A 22,130-nucleotide genomic window follows, 5' to 3' on the forward strand; every position below is an offset into this window, starting at 1 on the left:
TTACAGCATAAATATTTATATACAACTGATTTCATATATTTTCGATACAGTCCATAACAATAAAAAATAAGCTCATAGTAGTATTAACCAAGTCACATTGATATATAGATAAAGATATACAAATATATAAAGTAAAATTTCGTACATACAAAAAACAATTTAACTAAACTAAGCAATCAATTAATCAACCGGTACAAAAATATACGCATATATATATATATATATATATATATATATATATATATATAAATAGTTTTAGAATCCAATTCGTGCTTTATCAAAAAGCTGCGAAGATCAATTAACTATGAAGAACTCAACCAATTGAATTGAAAAATAATCGTCATTAGGAAACATTCACGCAGACACATTTAAACGAACATAATTAGAAACTACGATTTAAACTAAGTGTCTATAGATCCAAAGTGTTTGTGGTATTGCACTTGGTTAATGCAACTACGCAAACGCTTTAGTTTGCTTAGTTTATCCATTAAGAGCGGATGCAGCAGCTGGCAGAGGGGGCTTCGGCCACTTCTATAATTCATTTTTATAATTGCTAGTTATAGTTGCCGTAGACACTGCCGTACAACTCTACATATCAAAGCGTCCGATTAGGTGTGCTGTGTGTGTTTGTGTGTGTAATTGCGGCATGCAGTGCGATTGATAGTTAAGTTAAGCTAGCGTGTGTTTGTATGTGTGTGTATTGGTTAATGCTCCGCATTGTTTCGTTGCTGGACGATCTGGAATCGTTGGCGACCTTAGAAGGCCGTCGAGCGTCGATTCGCATAACACTTCTTGCCATGGCTGTTCGCATCGGCAGCGCTGCTGGTTGCACGCAATCTGTGGCAGGTAGTTGGAGTTGGGGTCGCAGTCGATGTAGCTGCTATTGTAGTTGAATTAACTCCTTTGCTAACCAGCGTCGATTGCCTGCAATTAGTCCAACGCTGCAGCTGATGCGAACATTTCGGATACAATCATTTGCGCGCTGACACATTTAGCGATTCGCCACGGCTCTTCGATCGCGTCATCGAACTGCTCATTGAGCTGCTCATCTCTGCAAAATAATTTGTTAAGTCAATGTCTGTATTGGATATCGCTTCGTTGCCCACCTTTGCTAATGCTGTTGCTCTTCTCCGCTGCCTTATAGGCACGCATTGCTCTGCCGCGTTTATCCAGAAGCAACTTATCGGCTCGCACAAAGATGCCATGCTTCGGCTTGCACTGGAAGTACTGTATACCCTGTACGGTGCCATCGTTCTTACCCGTGGGCGTGTCCAGCTCGACGCCTATCCAGGCGCCTGGCTGAAAGTGTGTGGTGCCCACAAAGCTAATCACCCCGCTGGTATTATACGGACGTATAAGCACCGATTCACCCACCACGATCCATTCAGGCAACGTCACATCCAAATCCTTGCCTTCATCTGTCAACAAAGCAGAATAATAAAACAAGGAGTCCATATTTGGGTTTTGTTTCCATGATACACACCTTCCGTTTCTATGCTGCTCGACATTATGCTGGAATTCACATCCAAATATGCGCCTAATCCTTCCATTTTGGCCACCGAGGCGCGTTGTTGGTTGTTGTTGCGTGTCACTTGGCTTGTATTATTGCTGTTGCTGTTGCTATTGTTGTTGTTGTTGTTGCTGCTGTCGCCATTGCTCGGTGGTTGCGTCGTTGACTTTTTACGACGCATTACTTTACCCGGTGGCAGCTGCTCCTTGACTACGCCATCGCCTTCCAGCTGCTGCTCGTCTAATTCGACATGCTCCTGCATTTTGTTGCCATTCTGATTGTCTGTGGCCTGCTCAACTACAGGCATCTCCGTCTGTTGCTCGACTGTTTCCGGTTGATTCAGCTGCTGCTCATGCTGCAGCTGCTGCTGTTCCTGGCTCACCGTAACATTGTCCACATTGTTGTTATTGGTTTGCAGCTGTTCACATTCCTCATCGCTTTGTGCATTATCCTTGGGCAGCTCCAACGGATGCGTCATAGTTTGTTGCAGCTTCTTAGTCTCAGCTTCGTGCGTTTTGGCTTTTGGCATGTCCTTGAGGAAGGGATTGACACGTGGCTGACGATTCGGCGGCGAGTTGGAATTGATTCGTTCGAAATCTACAAACAATAAGTATATATAGTAAAGGTTTGTCGAGAATAATTCCTTTTCCTGGTCTTATGATGTATCAATGAACGTATGAGTGTGAATGTATGATCCTTTGATGAAAGTTTTAGGTGTTTAATGTCTTTCAAAAATAACTTTAAAACTGAGTTCGAAACGAAACGCGAATTGTTAAGATAAGCCTTTTGTATAAATTCTTTTAGACAATTTTTCAGAATTTTCAGAAGATATATAATTGATATACAAAAGGTGCAACACTCACCTGGCGTCTCATCAATGCTCATGGAGCGCATGGAGGTAATATCCTCATTGCTTAGATTATTGCAGGACACCGCCTGTGAGCCATAGCCGCTGCTGGTCGACGAGCTCATGCTGAGCGTGGTCAGACCAGTTAAATGTTTCATGTTCGCATTGGCGCTGGATGTGTAGCTCAAGTAGCTTTGACTGGAATGACTGCTGACGTCCATGAACGAGTCCATGGTCTTGGAGGCGGTCAGCCGAGAGCGTGTGGCAAGGCTTTTGTTTTGCTGTCGCTCCTGCTCGTATTCAGCGGCATATTCTGAGTCGCTGTAGCTGTCTTCTGGCTCCTCGTCCAGCGAACGATGACCGCCCAGCGGTTCTTCGTGCAGCGTGGTCATGCGCATGCCCAGCAGCTTGCTCGTGGCCGGAGATGCTGTATAAATAAAAGACGAAAGGGTTAGTAATGTCAGTTGATTTAACTAGAGTTTAACTACAACTTAGAGCTAGACAAACCACATACGTTTCGTTGGCGCAATTCTCAATGTGTTCAAGTTCAAATTGAGATTCAAAAATGTTGGACGCGCTGCATTCCACGGGTATCAAGGAAGACAACGATTATGTATTTGTTTATGTTTAGTTACAATGATTTAAACAAGATTCGATGAGCGATACAATCAAAAACATAAAAGAACGTAACTCACTAGCTGAACAACGGGCAACTAGTTCGCCACACTAAAAATAACAAATGCAACACAAACATTAACTAGACAATAAGAACAACTAAGAATAAGTATATGGAACTAGGTCAACAAATTGATTGCTCGAAAATCGTGCTATGCGTGCGCTGCTGTGGATGGTGCGCCAAATAGGGGAAAATTGGAAGACACAGACAGAGAGAGAGGCGGAGACACTTTGCGTGTGTTTACATGTGTGTAGAATGAATGAACAAATGACAATACAATGAATGCAACATATATGTTTATATGTAGAATAAAGACATTAATGCTGTCAAGAGTTGTTGCATGAGATTTGAATGAGATAGTTTATTTGTTTTGTTTGGGAAATGGCAGCTAACGTTACAGAACTAACAATAATACTACAAAATTAGTAATTAAATTGTAGTACTAAATACACAACTGCCTGACTCTAAAATAATGGAAGTTATTATGGGTATTACTTATGGTACATTAAATGATTTCAACACTTATGTTTAGCTTGTGTTTTTGCGATCATGACTGAGTGTGCGACTGCGTATGTGTGTGTACATGTGTGTGAACAACAGACAAACTGAAACGCCAACTAACAATTAATGAATTTTCAATCAATCTTATATTTATGCACTTTACATTGGGGCCAGCCTTTACCTGACAGAATAGCGCCTGTGTGTTTTGATATATATATTTTTTTTTGGTTTTTAGGACGATATTCAAAATAGTTCAAATTTGTTTCAAGTTGTTGAGAAAGCACAGAAGAGAGTACATTTTATGACATATGAAAGAAGAACCAGACATACATACGAGTTATACATAATAAATAGATAGAAATCTGAGCTTGTGTTTGTGATATATGTGAGAGAGTTAAATGAGTTGTATGTATGTATGTATGTATGTTATAGGACAATCAATATATATGTCAATTTATATGATAAGCTCTGGATGAATTGCGTGGAGCTCAAGTGAAGAGTAAGTAATGTGCATCTGGAACTCGTTACGAAACAGTTCGAGTGGTTGTGTTACTTGTTGTTTAGAGTTTTGCTATTGTGTTGCATTGAAGCAAAAGCCAAAAGTTGAACTTTAGAAACAAGTTTGGAAGCATTAATTGCACTTAAATAAATGTAAGTTTTTTTTTGTATAAATAATCGCTTGCTTTTCTTTGCTTGGGCATATGTATATTAAAAGCAGTTTGGTTTAAAGGATTTATCTTGTTATAGTCAACTGTCAGCAGCTACAAGTTATACGAATACATAATAAAGTATGCTAAAGATATATACTTCTTATCAAATCAAGACTAGTTATTTAAATTTTCAAATATATAGATATATATGTATGTACGTAAACAAAGATAAATCCCTTGCTCTAAGACATGACAGCAACTAGATCGCACTTTAAATTGATTTTGGTTTTTGGTTTTGAATTGCTGCGCATAAGCAAAAAATACTATATAGTATATATAGTTTGTATATGGTTAGAGATTATAATGTATGTAGTGATACAAAAATTAGTTTTGATTATATGTTTTCATTTGTAAACGTTTGGAAAAAGTTGCTCAAAATTAAAGGTGAGTTGAAATAAAATTGTTGTTTATAGCTTTCGCTATGGGCTAGTGTGGTATTTTTATATACATACCAATGCCAAAGGCTTTCCCTGGGGAATCATCGCTGCTGCCCTTACCACCAAAACTGTGGCGATTGCGTATAATACCACCGTTGCCAACGCCTCCAGCCCCTCCGCCACCGGCGCCGTTGAGTGCTGCTATCAAAAAGGCGTGGCGTCCATTAGTTAAGTAAACAGCATAAGTTTATCAAATATCAAATAACATACCTGGCGTGAATTTATTACCCAGCGCCGTGTTGTTGAGATCCGCAAAGGACTCGGAGCGGCCCACGTTGAGCAGCGACTCCATGGAGGCATCGAAGCGCATGATCTGCATAAGTTTATTCATGAGTTTCTTAGCGTCACAAATAGCGTATTTAATTTAGCATATTCATAACAAATGTTATTTAACAAACGTATATGAAAAGAATGTTGAAAATAAAAAATAGAATAAAACAAACAAAAAATCACAATGAAAATCAAAATAAACCGAACATAACTGGCAAACGCGCACAAACAAAACTTCGGAGTAGGAAATGTAAACAAAATCCAAATCAAATATATACACACACAGAGATTTTGAAAGTAGTTGGGGGAAAAGTATTGCAATTATCTCTAGAAAGCATAGTTTACATAGTGTTTCGAGTACATTGCACACAGATTACTTACACTCCCGGTTGTGGTGGTTTCTTTGACCGTCTGTGTGCGCAGTGAAAAGCGTTTTGTTTTTATACACAGCACAGGGCAGTTAAATATGTACACGCACAGACACATAGATTTAGATAATATCAATATACAATTGCAGTTTGGTTAGCCGCGCCAAATTTTGTTAGTGTGCGGTGTGAACAACATAATTTTTGTTGGGTTAGATATATTAGTTTTTTTTTAGTTTTAGTTTTGGTGAAAGCGCATAGAAATTGTGAAAAGAGAAAGAATTGCGGTTTTTAGTCAAATACTTGTAAATTGTACAAGTTAAAATTTTGCTAGCGGCTGCTGGGGTGGCAAGGTGCAAGCACAAAAGGCACAAGGAAGCTTAGCATTTTGAGCTGTTGTTATGCTTATGCGCCATCACATACCTGCGAAAAGTTCGGCACACTGACAGTCTTACGCATGGAGAGTGGCTGTCCATGCGCCGTCTCCAGTTCCTTAACTGCCACACTTTGACGCAAACGGTCCAAGATCAATATGCTCTCCACAGCCGAGACACCACGCGTGTATTTCTCTGCGCAAATCAAATATATTACTATATACTTATTTATTTGGTAAGTGAGCTGCTTACCTATGTAGGTCTCGCCATCGCAAGCGGAACAATCATCACCACTAGCTGCTAGCTGTGCCAGTGATTCGCGGTCTTCGAGCTCTTCAGAGGCCTTGGGTATATTTGATACCACTTCGTAGGTGACGCCGCTCTGCCAAATTGCATTCTCGCCGCGCACCAATCGGAACTTCTTCAGACGATCGGTTAGAGTTTGTCCCTTTTTGATGTTTATGCTGAGACGTTTGCGCAACACCAGATCCATGGGCGCCGGATGCGATAGACGCACTGTGGTGCGCAATATTAGATAGATGCGTTCGTTGGCTTCGGTCACACGATTCAGCGCTTGACTGTCGTGCATGGAGGAGTCCCAGCTGGCCACGCAGCATACATCCTTATCTAGATGCTGCAAGATTTGTAGTGTATAGAATCTATGGCCATGCTCCTTGGAGAGAATGGAATTGATGCCTGCTATGGACAGCTCATCGTTTGTATTCTGCGCGGAGAGATCATCGCCGTTTAGATTGAGAAACAGCACAGGCACGTGCGGCTCCATGCCTGAGGGTGGCTCCCAGGATGCGGGAGCGCCTGGTATACCTGATCCAGGTGCCGGCACTAAAACTGCATTGCGCTCCTCGGTCAGCGAGACCCACTGATGCACTAGGCTCAGCTCACGTTCGCGTTCTTGTTCGTTCTTCTCCTCCTTCTTAATGAGCATCTGTATTTGCTGATCCAAGTATTGGCGACGGCGACCCAGCGCCTCGCTCCACTTTTCGCGCAGCACTGTCAGATCCTCTTCCTGATAGGAGTCCAGCGGTCGCTGTAATCGTGAACGCACAGTCACACTGCCAATGGCCACATTGACTATCGACTGGCAGATGATGGGCAATGTGCCGGAGTTTTGCACTGGCTTGACCCGAACATTCACACGGCGTTGTTGGCCTTGGCGCAACTGGTAGATACCTCCAGTGAGCACTTCATTGCGGTTTGTAACCTCTACAGGTGAGTATTCTCCGTTGTCGTTTAGCTCATGTATTTCCACCCAGAGTTCGATCTTGCGTGATAGCTCCGCCCAGCGATCGACTAGGGAACGTGCCTTGGCTTGTTGCTGTTCCACCTCCCAGCCTTTGGACTTGGAGAAGCCAGCGCTGCGATGTCCCCAGACCTCAATGGAAAGTGCGCCCTCGATGCAATGCTCCAGAAACTCCTCGTTGATGTTAACCGTAAAGTCTTGAGTGTGCTCGAATTTGAATACCATATTCTGATCATGAGCTGTCGATTCGGCATTGATTACAGGCACTACCATCTCCTGGTGGCCCCAGAATGTGTACTGGCAAAAGACAAAGTTGGATAGCGATAGCGGCAATCCGGAGGCGCATTTGATGGTGACACGGCAAGTGATTTGATTGGCCATAGGGTCTACGGGATCATCGTATTCATCTCGCGAATCTGCTGACGAGGTCTCAGAAACCGATTCGCACATGCGATCCTGCGGCATTTGGCCAGCCACGCGTTGAATTTCCACCTGCAAGCGCCCTGCTACCTCGCCCTGTTGACTAATGATTGGCGTGTGATAGTCCAACTTGACATCATGGAACAATACTTCCAAATAGACATTGGCCACACCAATGAGATTGTGATTCTCCTGTGACTCATAGAACGGATCCTGCGGTTTGCCGTTGTCCTCGTCCTGCAAATTTAGCACAGCATAAGTTTAAGGTACACTTGAATTAGCATACATTGTCTATGTTATATCTATAGATAGTGTGTTTGATGGTGTGGGGACTTATTAATTACCTTGTCATCGAATTCATCATCTGAGAATGTCTCGATAAGGGGCTGTATCAAGGGTTAATTGAATGCATGTGCGAATAATACAGGTACACGTAAAGTTTCATGGTTAGTACAGAAGACAAAAAAATGGAAAATTTGATGCAGTAAATGAATTGCCACGCACCAGTCCATTAAGTATGCGCTCCTTGTGCTCCTGGTACATCTCACGCATGTCTATCAGTTTGTTCTCCAGCTTCTCCATGCTCCAGATTTGGCTGCCCGAATTTGTGCGCTTAACCAGAATTGCGGGTTCACTGACAAAGGCGCCACGCCGTCGATTTGGACTCAAATTAGCTGGCGGTATTTGCAAAGTAACTGAGAATTTTGTTTTCTTCTCCATTTCCTCGGCCAAAAAGTTTGCCTCCTGCACCAGCGAATTGGCTCGCATAATGTCGGTTTTTAGCTGACCTAGCGAACGTCTGAACATTTCATCACGTTCCTAGAAGTAGACACATTATGTAGTATGTATGTAGTAGTAAATATTAATATAGTCTTTTTATTTTCTTACCTGTGCCCATTTCTCTACTCTCATTTGCGAAGTGGGCGTGTTGGGCGTTACCTTGCCCATGCGCAGCGGATCGTAGGGCGCATACGGAGCGTAGGGTGTGCTGGGTGAGAGTATATTACGCAATTGCTGAAATTGACGTTCGTACTCCTGTCGCTGTTTCTCCAACGCCACTTGCTTGTCCTCTTCGTGCTGACGCTCGAGGCGTGCAATTGCCGTCTGTATGGGATCATTGCTTAGCTCATTCTGCATTATCTCATCTCGAGCAAAATTGTAATCGATGAGCTGCGCTGGGGTTTGTGGCTCCGACGCGCACATACTAGTGTTGTTGCCTATCCTCGGCGAGTTGACTCGAAAAAAGTGATGATTACCCCATAAAATACGATCACCATTCTGTAGCGGCGTCTTCTCCACCGCTGCAGACCCGTTGACAAAACAGCGAGCACCCTGGACGGGTTCCATAAACAAGCCGCTATCTTCGATTGTGATCACACAATGCTCTGGCTGTATGCCAAGACCAGATAGCTGTATATCCGGTTGCTGGCCACTAATGCTGCGACCGCCAATTAGCGTGCGTTCCTGAAATATATTAAAGGCTTAAATAGTCTTTCAAATGATGTGGTGCAAGCAGAGCCTACCTTTAGGTAGTAAACCAATAGTTCGTTGAGGGACGGATCTGCATTTAAATTGACCAGGTAGTACTTGTTCTTCTCGACCTTAATGCCACTGGCCTGTACACTGATGCCCATTTGTTCCAGCGCCTGCTGTCGCTCATTTTGTATGCGCTCCGTTTTGACCAGTTTCTCTTCCCAGGTTTGAGATATTTGCTTCATCAAATTCTCGCTCTCGGCTAATTTGTCTTGGACATCACCAACTGGCGAGCCTGTGGCATGCTTCAACATGCTACGCAGCGTCTCCACTTCATGGCGCAGCTCCCGAATAATACGTGCATTGGGATCCTCATTGACCACAGCATGGTTGACAATGCGCTTGGCACGATCCGCATACCGTAGCGTGGACAGCGTCTCCTCGTAGTTGTCCGCAGAGGGCGAAATGGTGGCCACCATAACTGTTTTGGAATTGCCGCCAAGGTTGTCTTTTAGTAACCAAGTCAGCACGGAATCTCGATAGGGTACAAATTTATCATTGCCTCCTTTTTTGCCATTCGATTGATCAGCAAGCTTGGAAATGACCAGGCCCAGTGTGGTCAAGGATCTATAATAGCATATAGAAACATTAATAAGAATAGATAAAGAGATCTTTAGGGGCATAGCTCACTTGTTTATATTAGAGCCTTCCTTGAGACGATCGCCAACGGCGCCCGTTTTGACTGCACGCTCGGAACCAGCCAAATCGACTAGAGACATGCGTGAGACTTTCTCTCCACTAACGCCAGTTGTTTGATCGGTGAGTATTTGTGTTAGCACGACTGAGAAGACGGCATGAGATCGCGAAGATTCGGCATTCATGTTAGTGGCAGCCACAGTACGCGATTTGTTGCCTTCGGTCATGAGGTTGTCTATATCCTGATAAGATGTGACAGCTAGCTGCGACAGCCCATCCACATAGGGACCCATAACATTGTGTTCGCGCACCTTAAGCGACTGCTTGTTGGGCTTGGGATCGAGCAGATCGTGCACTTTCTCATTGTAGATCTCCATATAGGATACCTCCACTTTGTACATGAGTTCCGGTGTCGATTTGTTCGCTATGGCCGAGAAGAGCTTGTCGCAGAGACGCGGTATAATGCCCTTGTTCTCCTGTGAGCCCATCATTGTGTACGATTTGCCAGAGCCTATTAAAACGAAGGGAGAAAGAGAGAGGAAAACAGTGTGAGTCACGACTGTGTTGATGCCTTATGGCCATATACACTTACCTGTCTGGCCGTAGGCGAAGATGCATGCATTATAGCCCTGAAATGCATTATCCAGTATATCACGTCCCACACAATCGAAAACCGTCTCCTGTGACGCAAAGCTGTCATCCTCGGGATTCAGTGAGTAGAAGCAATGATCGAATGCAAATGTCTTTGGTTGTTTTCTGCATGAATCAGAGGTATACATACAGTGAGGGGGTGTGTTAACAACTATGTCAAGATTAATTAGCTTACCTTTCATTTTTTTCCAATGGCGGGGGATTTTGCAAAATGGTTTGCTGCTTCTCCATTTCGACAATGCATTTTGTACCCAATTCAATTTCTGTAAAGCAAAGGAGATGAATATTATAAAAATTTCTATATGTATTATAATTCATGTAATGTGTATATGATAAGTAGAATTCAAGTTATTTTCAGCACAAGGTTGATAACAAGTTCAGAATAGCAAAAGCGAAATATATATTTGCTAAATATATATAGTATTTATATATGATAGATATGTGCAGCCGCAAGTCAGCTGATTTCGTACATATGTGCGAAGAAATAACAACAATAAGTGGAATTTTATATACACATGTATATATTATGTCTGTACATTGTATAATCGAGCGATAAATGACTGCATATATATGTGTGTATTTATTTCTGTTTGTATGTAATGCCAAGTCCAATGCTTTAGCGCAATCTTTATGCACATAAATAAAAACGCGAACCTTTCAAATAATTGCAATTTCAGAAACAGCAACAAAAAACTGACTGTTGCCCAAAACGTGCAGCGCAATAAATATTCTGGGCTGAAATATTTACAACTTAGAGCTAAACACGGATAAAACATGGCAATAAAAATAGGAGTAGAATTTGCTAAAATATTTGAGCACTTCACTGCTGGCCATTGTCCTTTGCACGTAAGCAAGGCAGCGAGCCAAACAAAGAAAAAGCCAACAGGATGCCAGGCAGGCAGACAGGCAGACTGGCAGGTCAAAAAGTGAATAAAGTACAGTGAAACCATAAGAGATTACCAATTCAATTAGTAACTAGCCGTAGTTAATGTATTATTTGAATAGCTTCCACTTGCTGTAAGCGCTGACTAGTTGTAGAATATCTAAGTTCGTATTTATCTTTTCAACCTCATCGAAGTCATAAACTAGAATAGCTAAAGACATGTCATTCGTTGTGGGGCATTCTTGTAAGTAGCACATACCTATTCAAGTCAGGTCTGCTACACATTACACCCAACTCCCCCAAAACAGGTCGATGGGTAAAAGTCTATTATGAATTATTGAAATACAGCTGCATATAAACTCTACTTGGGCATAGTTAGGCTGCATAGACTGAGCACACAGGCAGCTCTCCGAAAGGAATCTACTCAGAAATTTAACAAGTTTTCTATAAGACATAAATTGTATTTGAATATGTTCATATGACCTCAAATTAAATTTCCGAGTTTCAATAACACAAGAGCAGAACCTCCACTTGCCGAGGCCTCACTGTACTTTACAAGCATATGGCTAACATCTGTGTGTATATATACACACACACAACACAGTCACTTCCGTTGCAAAACAAAAGCCGACATGACATGCAGGACATTGGCCAAAGGGCAGGCCAGTGCAGGGCAGCCAGAGTTGAGAAATCGAGAATGTTGGGGAAACCACAAAGGACACACATCAACAGGGCCCATCAACGAGTTGTTGTGGCTGTTGTGCGGTTGTGTGTGGCCTGCAACAAAGGCTTGCCATAAATTATTTGATGGTCTGCCCCCAATTGTGAATTGAGTTTTGGTCAGTTGGTCAGCTGAAGCTGAAGCTGAAGCATTTTGCTTCGCTGTTAAGTTCAGTTGATTTGGATATTTCTTCGACTTAACCTGAAACTGTGGCAGACGCGTTTGCCATTGTACAATGTTGAAATTAACATACACACACACACATACACCAACGCACACTCAAGCACACACACACACAGAGATTTAGATAGACATTTGGTCAGCAGCAGGCAGGGAAAACAGGTTAAGCTTTTTGGTTGCTTTCGCGCTGTGACTTCATTTCAAGCGCAACTGTTTGCGTTTCTTCTATGTGTGTGAGTGTGTTTACTGTATGTTGTGTGAGTGTGTGTGTTGTTTCAATATTTTTCATTTTACGCTTTGTGACTTGAAGAGGTCTTCAGCAGCAATGTGGCCTAAAAGCGGAGCAATGCGTAAGATGTCAAATAAAATATAATTACAAAATATTGATGAGAAAAAACTAGGCGATTACGTTTGTAATAATATGGCTATATAGTATAGTATAGTTAATATTAATAGTACAAATATGCGTACATATCAGTCCTTATCAACAGTCTGATAAGAGTGACGCGTATAAGTATGTATGCAGGTACCTTGTTCCGCTTATCAATCGGACATTCACACATATTATCACATCTCTCTCGCTCTCTCTCTCTCCTGACTTGGCAGTGAATCAAGTGTATAGAGGAACATGACACAAACCAGCCCCAAATAACGAAGTGATTGGACAACGGGTGTGAGTGTGTGTGAAAATAGCAGCAGATGGAAGCAGAGCGAAAGGAACAAGTGATACACAAAACATGACAAAATACAAAACAATAAAAAAAACACATGCGAAAAGTAAATGGCAAATGGCAAATGACTTCCACTTGGCAAGGGGCGCAAATTGAATGCCGCTGTGCACGATGTCTCCCCTCCTATAGAGTCCACACTTCCGTTGCATTGGCTACTGGGTATGCATGTGTGTTGAGTCATGGATAAGCCAAATGAATGATCGCCGTTGACATTGGCCAAGTGGAAACGCGATGTTTGGCTTTTATATATTTGCTATTCTCCTTTGCTTTGGTTGCAGCACTTGCAACACTCGTCGTCAGTTTCACCTCATGAAAAATTAGCTGGAAATGTAAAGCGCTTGTTACGAAAGCCAGTCAGTCACTCAGTCACTCAGTTAGTCAGTCAGTCACTCAGTTAGCCAGTTAGTCAGTCAGTTAGACGCTCTGCAAGGCTGGCCATTGCAAAAAAGTTGCTGGCGTTGCATTGAAAAACGAGGCGACCTTTGCAAAGGAAACAGCATTTGCATGAAAAACAAGAACGCAAAACCCATTTATACTGGAGGGCCAACGAAGTAAAAATACCCTAGTTGACACATGGTTAAAGATTTGTATAGCTTCACTTCCGGCAAATATATGTGTAGTTGGGACTTATACTAAATAGTAGCTCTTGCAAGATATCTGCTTAAACTTAAGAGATTAGCTTGGTTAAAAACATGTTGAAACTATTTAGGCTCGATTGCTCATATAGTACACAATATATATACTGTTAAATAATATAATATATCTAATATATATATATAATCTATTATATATATATGTAAAACCTATCTGATTACGTATATTGTTTTGGCAAGTGTCTAGGTAGCTGCCGTTGTTAAATAGTACGTTTTAGAGAGTAGATACTGTACAGTCAGCTCTATGGACTCACACATAACAATCTACATCAAAATAGACTGCCTAATTGCTTTCAGGTAGCTTTAAAACAGAAGAAAAGCAGCAGTAGAAGAGTAGAGGCAAATGTATCTAGACTCAATACAGAACCTAAACTATATACATGTTGTGCTATTGCTAATACACTATTCACACCTACACACATACACACCTGCTTCTGCTGCTGCTCCTCGTCATACTTCAAGCAAGGGCAAAGAAAAGCAGCTAAGCTCGCGACTCTATGCAAATTTTGTTATCCCCGAAAATAAAGTACAAGCACATTTTATATATACCTATATAACACAGATATATAGAAATATGTATATTCAAATATATATGTGTATGAGTATATTCAGCTGACTTATGCATTATTGATTGCAGCGCAGACAAAAGAGACAAAGCTGAAAGAAAGCACTTCCAGCTACTGCATGGATGAAGTCCGTTGGATACTTTGGTTCAGCTTTACAGTTAGCTTTTCCATACGTATTTTTATAAATTATTACTTACCGCGCCGATTGAAGGGTCGCACCCGCACAGCAACTTTGATCTTATCACTTGACATCTTGTAGGCCTTCTTAATATGTATAAACTCTCACTTTTTATTAGACGCTTCGACGTCTATGGTTTGAGTCGTTCAGTGGGTGAATCATGCAACCACCAAAACTAAATACATATATATATATATATATATATATATACGTATAAAGGGATATGACTGGGACGGTATTCTTGTTATTGTAGTTCGCTGATATTTCGTATTATTTTTTTTTTCTTCTTTTTATTGAGCCCGCTGAGAATTATGTGTGTGGCACGCAATCTAATATATTTTGTTTGGGTGGCAGGTGAGTCACAAAAGCGAGGGGGAGGATGGGCGCTAGAGAGCTTGGAATAGTGAGCGTTTCAATTAGCGCCACGCACACGCCTAAAAGTAACTGTAGATGGAGCTTTAGCTGTATTTGTTGTTGTTGTTATTGTAGCTGAGGTACGTCATGTAGCGGGGGAGCCTTGTTTCCATTTCATTCTTGACTTGCGCTATTTATTACACAAATACACATACACACACATATGCAGACACTATTATTATTATTATTATTGTTGTGGCTGGTGTGTGCTGGAATTCAACTGTATTTGCACGCTTTATTATTTGGGCAGACGTTTAAATATTTGCCTAAAATTATATTACTGCTGTCTCCTAATTACGTTGATTAGTTTATCCTGCACTTGATTTTGCTTTTGCAAGCAAATAATAAGCGCGCACACACACACAAACACACGCGCAGTGTCTTGGCTGGACTTTTGGCAAGTAAGCAGGCAAAAAAGAAGAGAAGAAAAAACAAGCACTGGGCGCTCCACCGACGCCCGCGCGAAAAGTCTCCCTCTGGCCGTCTCTTGACTGTGTGGACTGTGACTTTTTGTTGGAGAATCGATTTTTATGACTCTTTTCCTGAAGCTGGATTTTTATGCTGCGCAGTATTTGTTCTCGTTTTGACTATATTTCGTTTAGCAATTGCACCGTTTAATCATTGTCGTTTGCGCGTCGTTACACATTATTATTATTTTTTTTTAAATTATTTTTTTTTTGACGATTTTATTTTCGCGTCATTTCACTTTAATTTTTGCTATTTTATAATGGTTTCTCGACCTGCTATGACTGCCGATAGCGATTGACATTGTTTGCAAGTTCCAACGCAGCCCTGGGTGCAGTGCTGCCACTTGCTTCGAGTGTGACCGCATGAGTTTTAAAATTCGTTTATAGAGCGTTGCCAGCATTTCATGTAGTTGCGCGCGCCACATTCTTGTATTCAAATAGTATTTTCACTGTGCCTGAAATTAAGAAATACGAAGTACTCTCTCTCTCTCTCTCGCTATATCACTTTCAATCTCACTTTGCATGATTCTTTAGGAAATTTAAATCATATCTGCATATCACTATGTCACCCTACCTCTCTAACTCTCTCTCTCTCTCAACTTCTACATTATATCACCCCCTGTATTTCGCTACCCCTCCCTGTTTGTTTGTTACTTAATACAAAATAAATTTAAACATACAATTAGCGAAATAGTTTACAAAATTCGTATCTGTACGAATTCTTAAGCATACATTTCTTGTAAGTGCTAAAAGTTAATACTATATAATAATATAATACTATATTTATACACTGTTATTGAGTATACTTGCTATAAAGTGCTCATTATCAAGTCAGTGCAATGAACGCAGAGGATCAGAATTCTCCGCCAATGATAAACAAGAACTACACGGTCACCTTGTACGCCGTACTCTATATGATATGCGCGCCGGTAAATGCTGGACAGAAGGACATAGACATACAGAGACAGACAGACGTACAGCAATTACAACAAATACTTTAAGGGAGTTACGAAAAAAGTCACCAAGCGAGCTGAAAACGTTTTGTTTTGATGGTTTCGCGTTGATGAGGTGTTACGCTTTGTTGCTGTTGTTGTTGTCGCTGAATCTTTTGACAGCTGCTGCGGCTGATGCTGTGACGGCTGCCGCTGCTGCCGCCGCTGCCGCTGCTACCTGTTCACGTGCTGCGCTTCGAGTTTGCCGAGTTTATAAATGTTAAAGAAAAGACGCTGGGCGCAGCAGTTTCGCGGTAAAACTCAGACGTGCGCAAAGTCAAGCTGAAAATTAAGCGAATTTAGATTAATGTTTTTTCCCCCCTCTCTGTTTGTGATGTTATAATATGTTTTAGTCTTTCGGTATTACGAATGCTTCAATATAGCCAAATTAGCGCAAAGGTCTAACGAAATAATACGAATATAAGAAATTTTTTGGAGCAAATTCGAAAGTGATTTAATTTGTTGCGATCATTTAAATAAGCTAACTGTGTTTAAAAGTAAGTTAAATTCCAAATCCCAATCAAGTGAACCAATTAAATATATGATTTATATTATATATATAATGTTATGAAGCGTAAACGAAATATATTGAAAAAAAAATTAAACCAAATAAATTGAGTTAATTGAAAATTTTAATATGTAAACTTCCCCTCAAAATAAATCAAACAATAAATCTTAAGAAAATGTATTAAAAAATTAAATAATTTAAAAAATATGCTAAAAACGCCAAGGAAAATAATTGGAATATAAATTGTGAAAAATGTTTGGAAAACCTTTTTTTAAGTCAAAGTGAAAAACAATTTCTATTTAATTATTTAAAAACAAAAACAAGTAATTATTTAAAAAACAAAAGTAAATTCTAATTTTAAGTAATAAAAAATAAGCCAATAAGAAATCTATATAAATAAGGTGATCCAATGAAGTAAATAAATAAATCTTTAAGAACTCCTTAAATGAACTAAATGCCAATAATTTAAATATATATATTTAAATGATGTGAAGAGCCAACAAAACAATTGAGATATATATAGAAAATACAGTAAAATAAAACGAAATTATTTTTAAAATTTAAACAAGTTAACATTAACTTTAATTAAGACACTCAACAAGTCTTAGTGACCCAAATAAAAGGGTGTTTGAATGGCTTCAATAAAACAAATAAATGTTGAAAATAAGGGGAAACTCAATTAAAATTGCATTAATTCTTTTATGAACTTGAAATAAGTTGAGTTTATCTCAAAGCATGTTGAATTACAAATCTTAATGATCGACATAAAAAGGGCTGTCGCAATAGCCATGTCAACGCCAGTGTTGAAATGTCCACTGCACTCAGTCAGCCGCCGTTGACTATATATTGACTTAGGTCTAAAATATTCATTGACTTCCATAATAATAATAATAATATTTATAGAGTAAGACCCAAACCTACGATCTGCAAAGCAAACTCTGCTGCAAAACATTTTCATTATATTAACACCCAAACGCAATCTTCAAACTCGAAATCAAATGAGCTGCCAAATATACGATTGCAACACCTGCTGCCTTTTTTATGGCTTATATGTTGCCAAAAATGGGCATTATTGAAACGGATCCCACTAAAGGTGAAGGTACCGGCTCATTCGCATAGTGTATAACCAAAAAACCGAAGAAGAAGATGCAGCAGCAGAGGCAAAAGAAGAAAAAATTATAACAAAAAGAGATGCAAAAGCCAAAGGCGGGTTTGCCCTTGAAATGGTTTCATCGAAGAGCAATTAACTAACCAGCTATCGAAATGGGCTTACAGCAGCTTAAAGCAGAAAAAAACTATGTCAGACACCTATATATATATATATATATATATATATGTTTTTTTATGAATTAAATTTGGTTTTCTGATTTTTTACACATGTCGCACTGTTTGCTCAAGCCGCAGGGCTTCATTTCAGCAAATGTCTCTGCAGTTGTCTCATTTAATTTTGCTGAACAACTGTGCAAATATTTATAATTATTCCTGAAAACATATTTACCCACTGCTTAACATAATTCGCAATTAATAACGCAAAAAAAAGATAGAAGATACTTATAGTTCGATCATAAGGCTAATAATAGGCAGGTAAAGTAGTTTTAGATCGCAAATCACTTCATAAAGTAAATATATTGGATTTATAAGTATTAGCGTAAAGAAGTCTTAGATGACAACAATAATAATAAGCTACTAAACTTTCGACTGATCACTTATTATTATAAATAAAAGCCAGGTTATGGTGTTTTAGATCATTACTCAATTGCTAATGAAAGATCTAAGGCAATGTGCTTATAGCACTCAGCTAAGTGTCAGTCAAGCTCTTTTAAGCACTAAAATTTGCAGTACAAGGAAAGGTACCATAGCATCTAGCTAAATGTCAGCTAGACAACGATTTTTTTTAGATCTCACAGTAAGAAATAATTGTTTTAGCCAACAGCTAAGCTTAGCTTATAGTTTTTGCTTTTAAAATAAATATAAAAAAACCTTCAGAGCAGAGCAATGAGTTTAATTTTGGAACGAATTGCAAAGAGGGCATTGGAGGCAATATTATTGGCAAGTTCGTAATTGACAGACACCCCATAAACCTTCAAGTGACTTGTGATTTTAACTGTTTTTTCTCGTTGTTTTTATTTTATGTGTTTGTTAGCTATGTGTATATAGAAAACGTCATAAGCTGACATTGAAACGCACTTACAATATGTCCAAAAAGGAAAAAAACCTGAGCTGTGAGCGAGTAGAGGGTTGGGGTAATGGATATTTGAACTTGATTTCTTTATAGCCGAGGTAGCCCTGCTCTGATCTATGGCTCATTGTCATTAACAGCTAATGAGTAGGCTATTTGTTAAATTTAGATAACTCTTGGACAACTCAGGAAAGCTACGCAAATAGAGTTCCGCTGGGAAGCACTGAATGATGTATGACTATGTACTGCCGTATTGCTGCATTGCTCTACAGCTCTCCACTAATTGTATTTGCATACTTGTCAAGCGAACACTCAACTATATTCATATAGCATTGACAATGCAACTGATTCATTTGGCTTTTGCTTACAGTTAGATATGCCACGATACGGATGTGGTATAGCTATAGCAGCCCTCTGGCTAAGCCTCCTGTTTAGCAATTGCGTTGGCAAACAGAATGAATCGACACTGCAGCTGCAGTCATACAGTCATGCGATTCTTAATGGCAGTAAAAGTATTTGGTCGAACAAGGACTTGGAAGTGACTGTGACAGTAAATGCAGATGACGTCGAGGATGATGACGATGGAGCTAAGACAGACAGGCATGAAGCACTGCTCGCGCAGAGCTCCATTATTTATGGATTGATAGAAGTGGCCAATGCGAGCAATGTGAATGCCATTTGTCATGCACAGCTGAAGCACGTGCAGCGCAGCATCCTCAACAAACAGCCTTGGGCTCTAAAAGGTGATTACTTATTGATTACTGATCGAACTCTCATAACGGTTTAAGAGCTTACCTTTTACTTTTGTACAGCGCTCGATGCTTCGGGTGGCAAATCTTCGGGCTTTGTCTTTGGCCAAAACTTTTGGCTGGGCAGTCGAGACGCCTGCACCAGCATACAGCGCCCTCTGGGCATAACACTATCCAAACACTACAAGCGTAACATGCACAATGGACTAATTACACAACAGTCGCCCTTTGATATGGATTATCGTGTTATCTATTTGCGACACAAGTCACCTTGGCAGGTGGAGCTGAAGGTGATGTCTGAGCAAATCATACACATTGGTCTCTGTTTGCCCAGCTCGTGTCATTCGAGCGAGATACAACAGTTGGCTAGCGATTATGTGGCAGGCAGTTTCAAGGATAGCGACATCTTTGAATTGGAGCCCGAGGTGCTATACGTTAAGGATCTTAAGCTGAGAGATGTATTCTATGAGAGGCTGAGCTTCAAGCTCATTGTGGGCTTTGTGTTGGCTACTTGTGCTTTCATGCTCTGTGCTCAGCAGCTGAGCGTGGCCAAGCAGCTGCCAGCGGATGGGCATGTGGACGGCGCTGGTCTCGCTCCAGTTGAATCGGAAATCTGGAGAGCCTTACACTTTCTGCTCAAGTGGCGTCCCTTGCAGAGTTTTGTCAGCTGTTACGATGTGGCCAGAAATTGGCGAAGAATTGTTGCCACGCGTGAGAATAACTGCACAGAAATACCCCTGCTCAATGGACTCCGTTCTGTGTGTGCCATATGCATATTGTTCTTTCATGTGATGTGGTATATGTACTTCACGGTGCACAACAAGGCGACGCTTTTGGCCTATGGCGAACATATTTTCTTTCAGTACATATCATCGGCTCCGTTGCTAGTGGATGTCTTCTTTACCATCAGGTGCGTAAAAGGTGGGGCTAGGAGTTTTAGTCTTAGTTCATAACACACCCAATCAGATTCTTGATAAGCGCATTTCAAGAAGCTTTTGCTAATCTGTGCTCTTTTGTCCACTTATTCTTGTGTCTTTGCAGTGGTTTTTTGCAGACTTACAACTTTTTACGCAACTCAAAGCAATTGCAGGCAATACGTGAGAATGGTTCGTTGGCCAATGTGAAGCTCTTCAGCAAGTTACTTTTTCATCGCTATTTGAGACTTGTGCCTCTTTACCTCATTGTCATTGGTAGCGTGGATCTGGTTTTTGCCTACATTGGCGACACTTCAGTCTATCACATTTTCAACCGCTTCGATGAGATTTGTAGTCAGCATTGGTGGCGCAATTTGCTCTTCATACAGAATTTGTTTGAGTTCAACGATCTGTGCGTGAACTGGAGCTGGAGCCTGGCATGTGATATGCAATTCTTTTTACTTGCAAATGCCATATTGTTTCTATATGTCAAGTAAGTTGATTACGATTTAATTTGATGCACTCTATTATAATCTCTTTATTTTTAGGCATCCCAAGTCGGCGAAGTTGCTGACAATCGCTGGCTTGTTGGGCAACATTGTGTGGTCCTTTGGCATTGGCATCAAAAACAATTTTGAGTTCTCTTTTGACATAGTCTATGGCACCGGCACAGAGATCTACATAAGTCCCTTTGTACGCGTGCTGCCCTATATATTGGGCTCCATAGTAGCCTGCTGCCTGGCCGAGCGACGTGTGAGCTACACATTGAGTGAGGGGCAGCAACGTTGGCTCTGGCATTTCAGCTTGTTTGTCTTTTTAATCTGCATCTATTCGACAATGAAAAGGGATTTTGGCTACATGTTAACCGTTTCTCTGTTTTCCTTGGGTCGTATTTGCTTCTCGTTGAGTGTTTGCTGGATGATCGTGGGCAGTGCCACGGGTCGAGGTGTTTGGTGGTCTCGCCTGCTGGAGGCGCGTTGCTTTCAGCATTTGAATCGTCTAGCCTATGCCTTCTATTTGCTCAATCCTATGATAATCTCCTTAATATATGGCCTCACTAGCTCCAGCACTCATGCAGATCCCTTTACGCTGGTATGTAGCTCTATGGATCTATAAATGATTATATTAAGCTTCTGTTTATTTCAGTGCATTGCTTGCTGTGGCTTCACATTGGTTGTCTACCTGGCGTCCATTGTTTTTTCAATGGCATTTGAGCTTCCATACAGCAATTTGTCAAGTTTGTTATTAAGTAAACCAAAAACTACCTAATTTTGTAATCAACATTTGCTCTGTTCTGTGAACAATGAATGCATTTGGGAAACTGTTAAGTATGTACATAATTCACGAAACGTAGCCAGTTTTACCGATATATAAATCTATATATATATAATTATTTAGTATTAATTTGCTAACCAAATAAAGTGAAACACGCGATTTTACAGTTTTAACTAAACTAAAATGCTTATCGATAAGCCCATTGGCGGGCAACATTTGAGCAGTATGCGTGTGCAGCCAACTTTAAGTGACGCAAATTTGAGCATAGTAGAGAGTCTATTGTTGGCTGCCGTGAAGTTGGCTGCACTTGCATGCGCGCCAATAAAAATATTCAAACATATTAAACATGATCTTCTTGTGATCAACGTTTCATTACAATTAACCTAAACAGTTATATTCATTAATATTTACAACACTAATTACATACATATGTGAATCGTAGAATCTATATGCTAGGAATGTGAGTGTGTGTGCGGGTGAGTGTGAGTGTATATATATATGTATATATATATATATATATATATATATA

The 22,130-nt window shown here is 40.4% G+C and overlaps 2 protein-coding genes across 3 annotated transcripts; one reads left to right on the forward strand and one right to left on the reverse strand.

Moving 5' to 3' along the window:
- Window positions 1-326: 326 nt before the first annotated feature.
- LOC111597708 (kinesin-like protein KIF13A) lies at window positions 327-15,641 on the reverse strand. Of its 2 annotated transcripts, XM_023312546.2 has the most exons (19): window positions 15,502-15,641; window positions 14,123-15,439; window positions 10,367-10,454; window positions 10,133-10,296; window positions 9,535-10,051; window positions 8,895-9,471; window positions 8,260-8,835; window positions 7,876-8,190; window positions 7,716-7,757; window positions 5,943-7,608; window positions 5,740-5,885; window positions 5,333-5,362; window positions 4,892-4,994; window positions 4,697-4,822; window positions 2,872-2,934; window positions 2,374-2,784; window positions 1,484-2,107; window positions 1,107-1,418; window positions 327-1,051 (listed from the first exon to the last, which is right to left on the reverse strand). In XM_023312546.2, exons 2-19 carry the CDS (start codon window positions 14,175-14,177, stop codon window positions 972-974), a joined length of 5,895 nt encoding a protein of 1,964 aa, XP_023168314.2. In that variant the 5' UTR covers window positions 14,178-15,439; window positions 15,502-15,641; the 3' UTR covers window positions 327-971. The 2 variants fall into 2 exon arrangements, with proteins under 2 accessions (XP_023168314.2, XP_023168315.2); XM_023312547.2 differs by lacking the exon at window positions 2,872-2,934 and having other exon boundaries at window positions 972-1,051.
- Window positions 15,642-15,765: 124 nt separating this feature from the next.
- LOC111597709 (nose resistant to fluoxetine protein 6) lies at window positions 15,766-21,705 on the forward strand. The gene is made up of 6 exons (XM_023312549.2): window positions 15,766-16,473; window positions 19,034-19,406; window positions 19,476-20,322; window positions 20,454-20,819; window positions 20,875-21,418; window positions 21,473-21,705. Exons 2-6 carry the CDS (start codon window positions 19,040-19,042, stop codon window positions 21,593-21,595), a joined length of 2,247 nt encoding a protein of 748 aa, XP_023168317.2. The 5' UTR covers window positions 15,766-16,473; window positions 19,034-19,039; the 3' UTR covers window positions 21,596-21,705.
- Window positions 21,706-22,130: the final 425 nt, after the last annotated feature.

This window comes from Drosophila hydei, unplaced genomic scaffold (assembly GCF_003285905.1).
Source record: "Drosophila hydei strain 15085-1641.00,03,60 unplaced genomic scaffold, DhydRS2 tig00008122-arrow-pilon, whole genome shotgun sequence".
NCBI lineage: Eukaryota > Metazoa > Arthropoda > Insecta > Diptera > Drosophilidae > Drosophila > Drosophila hydei.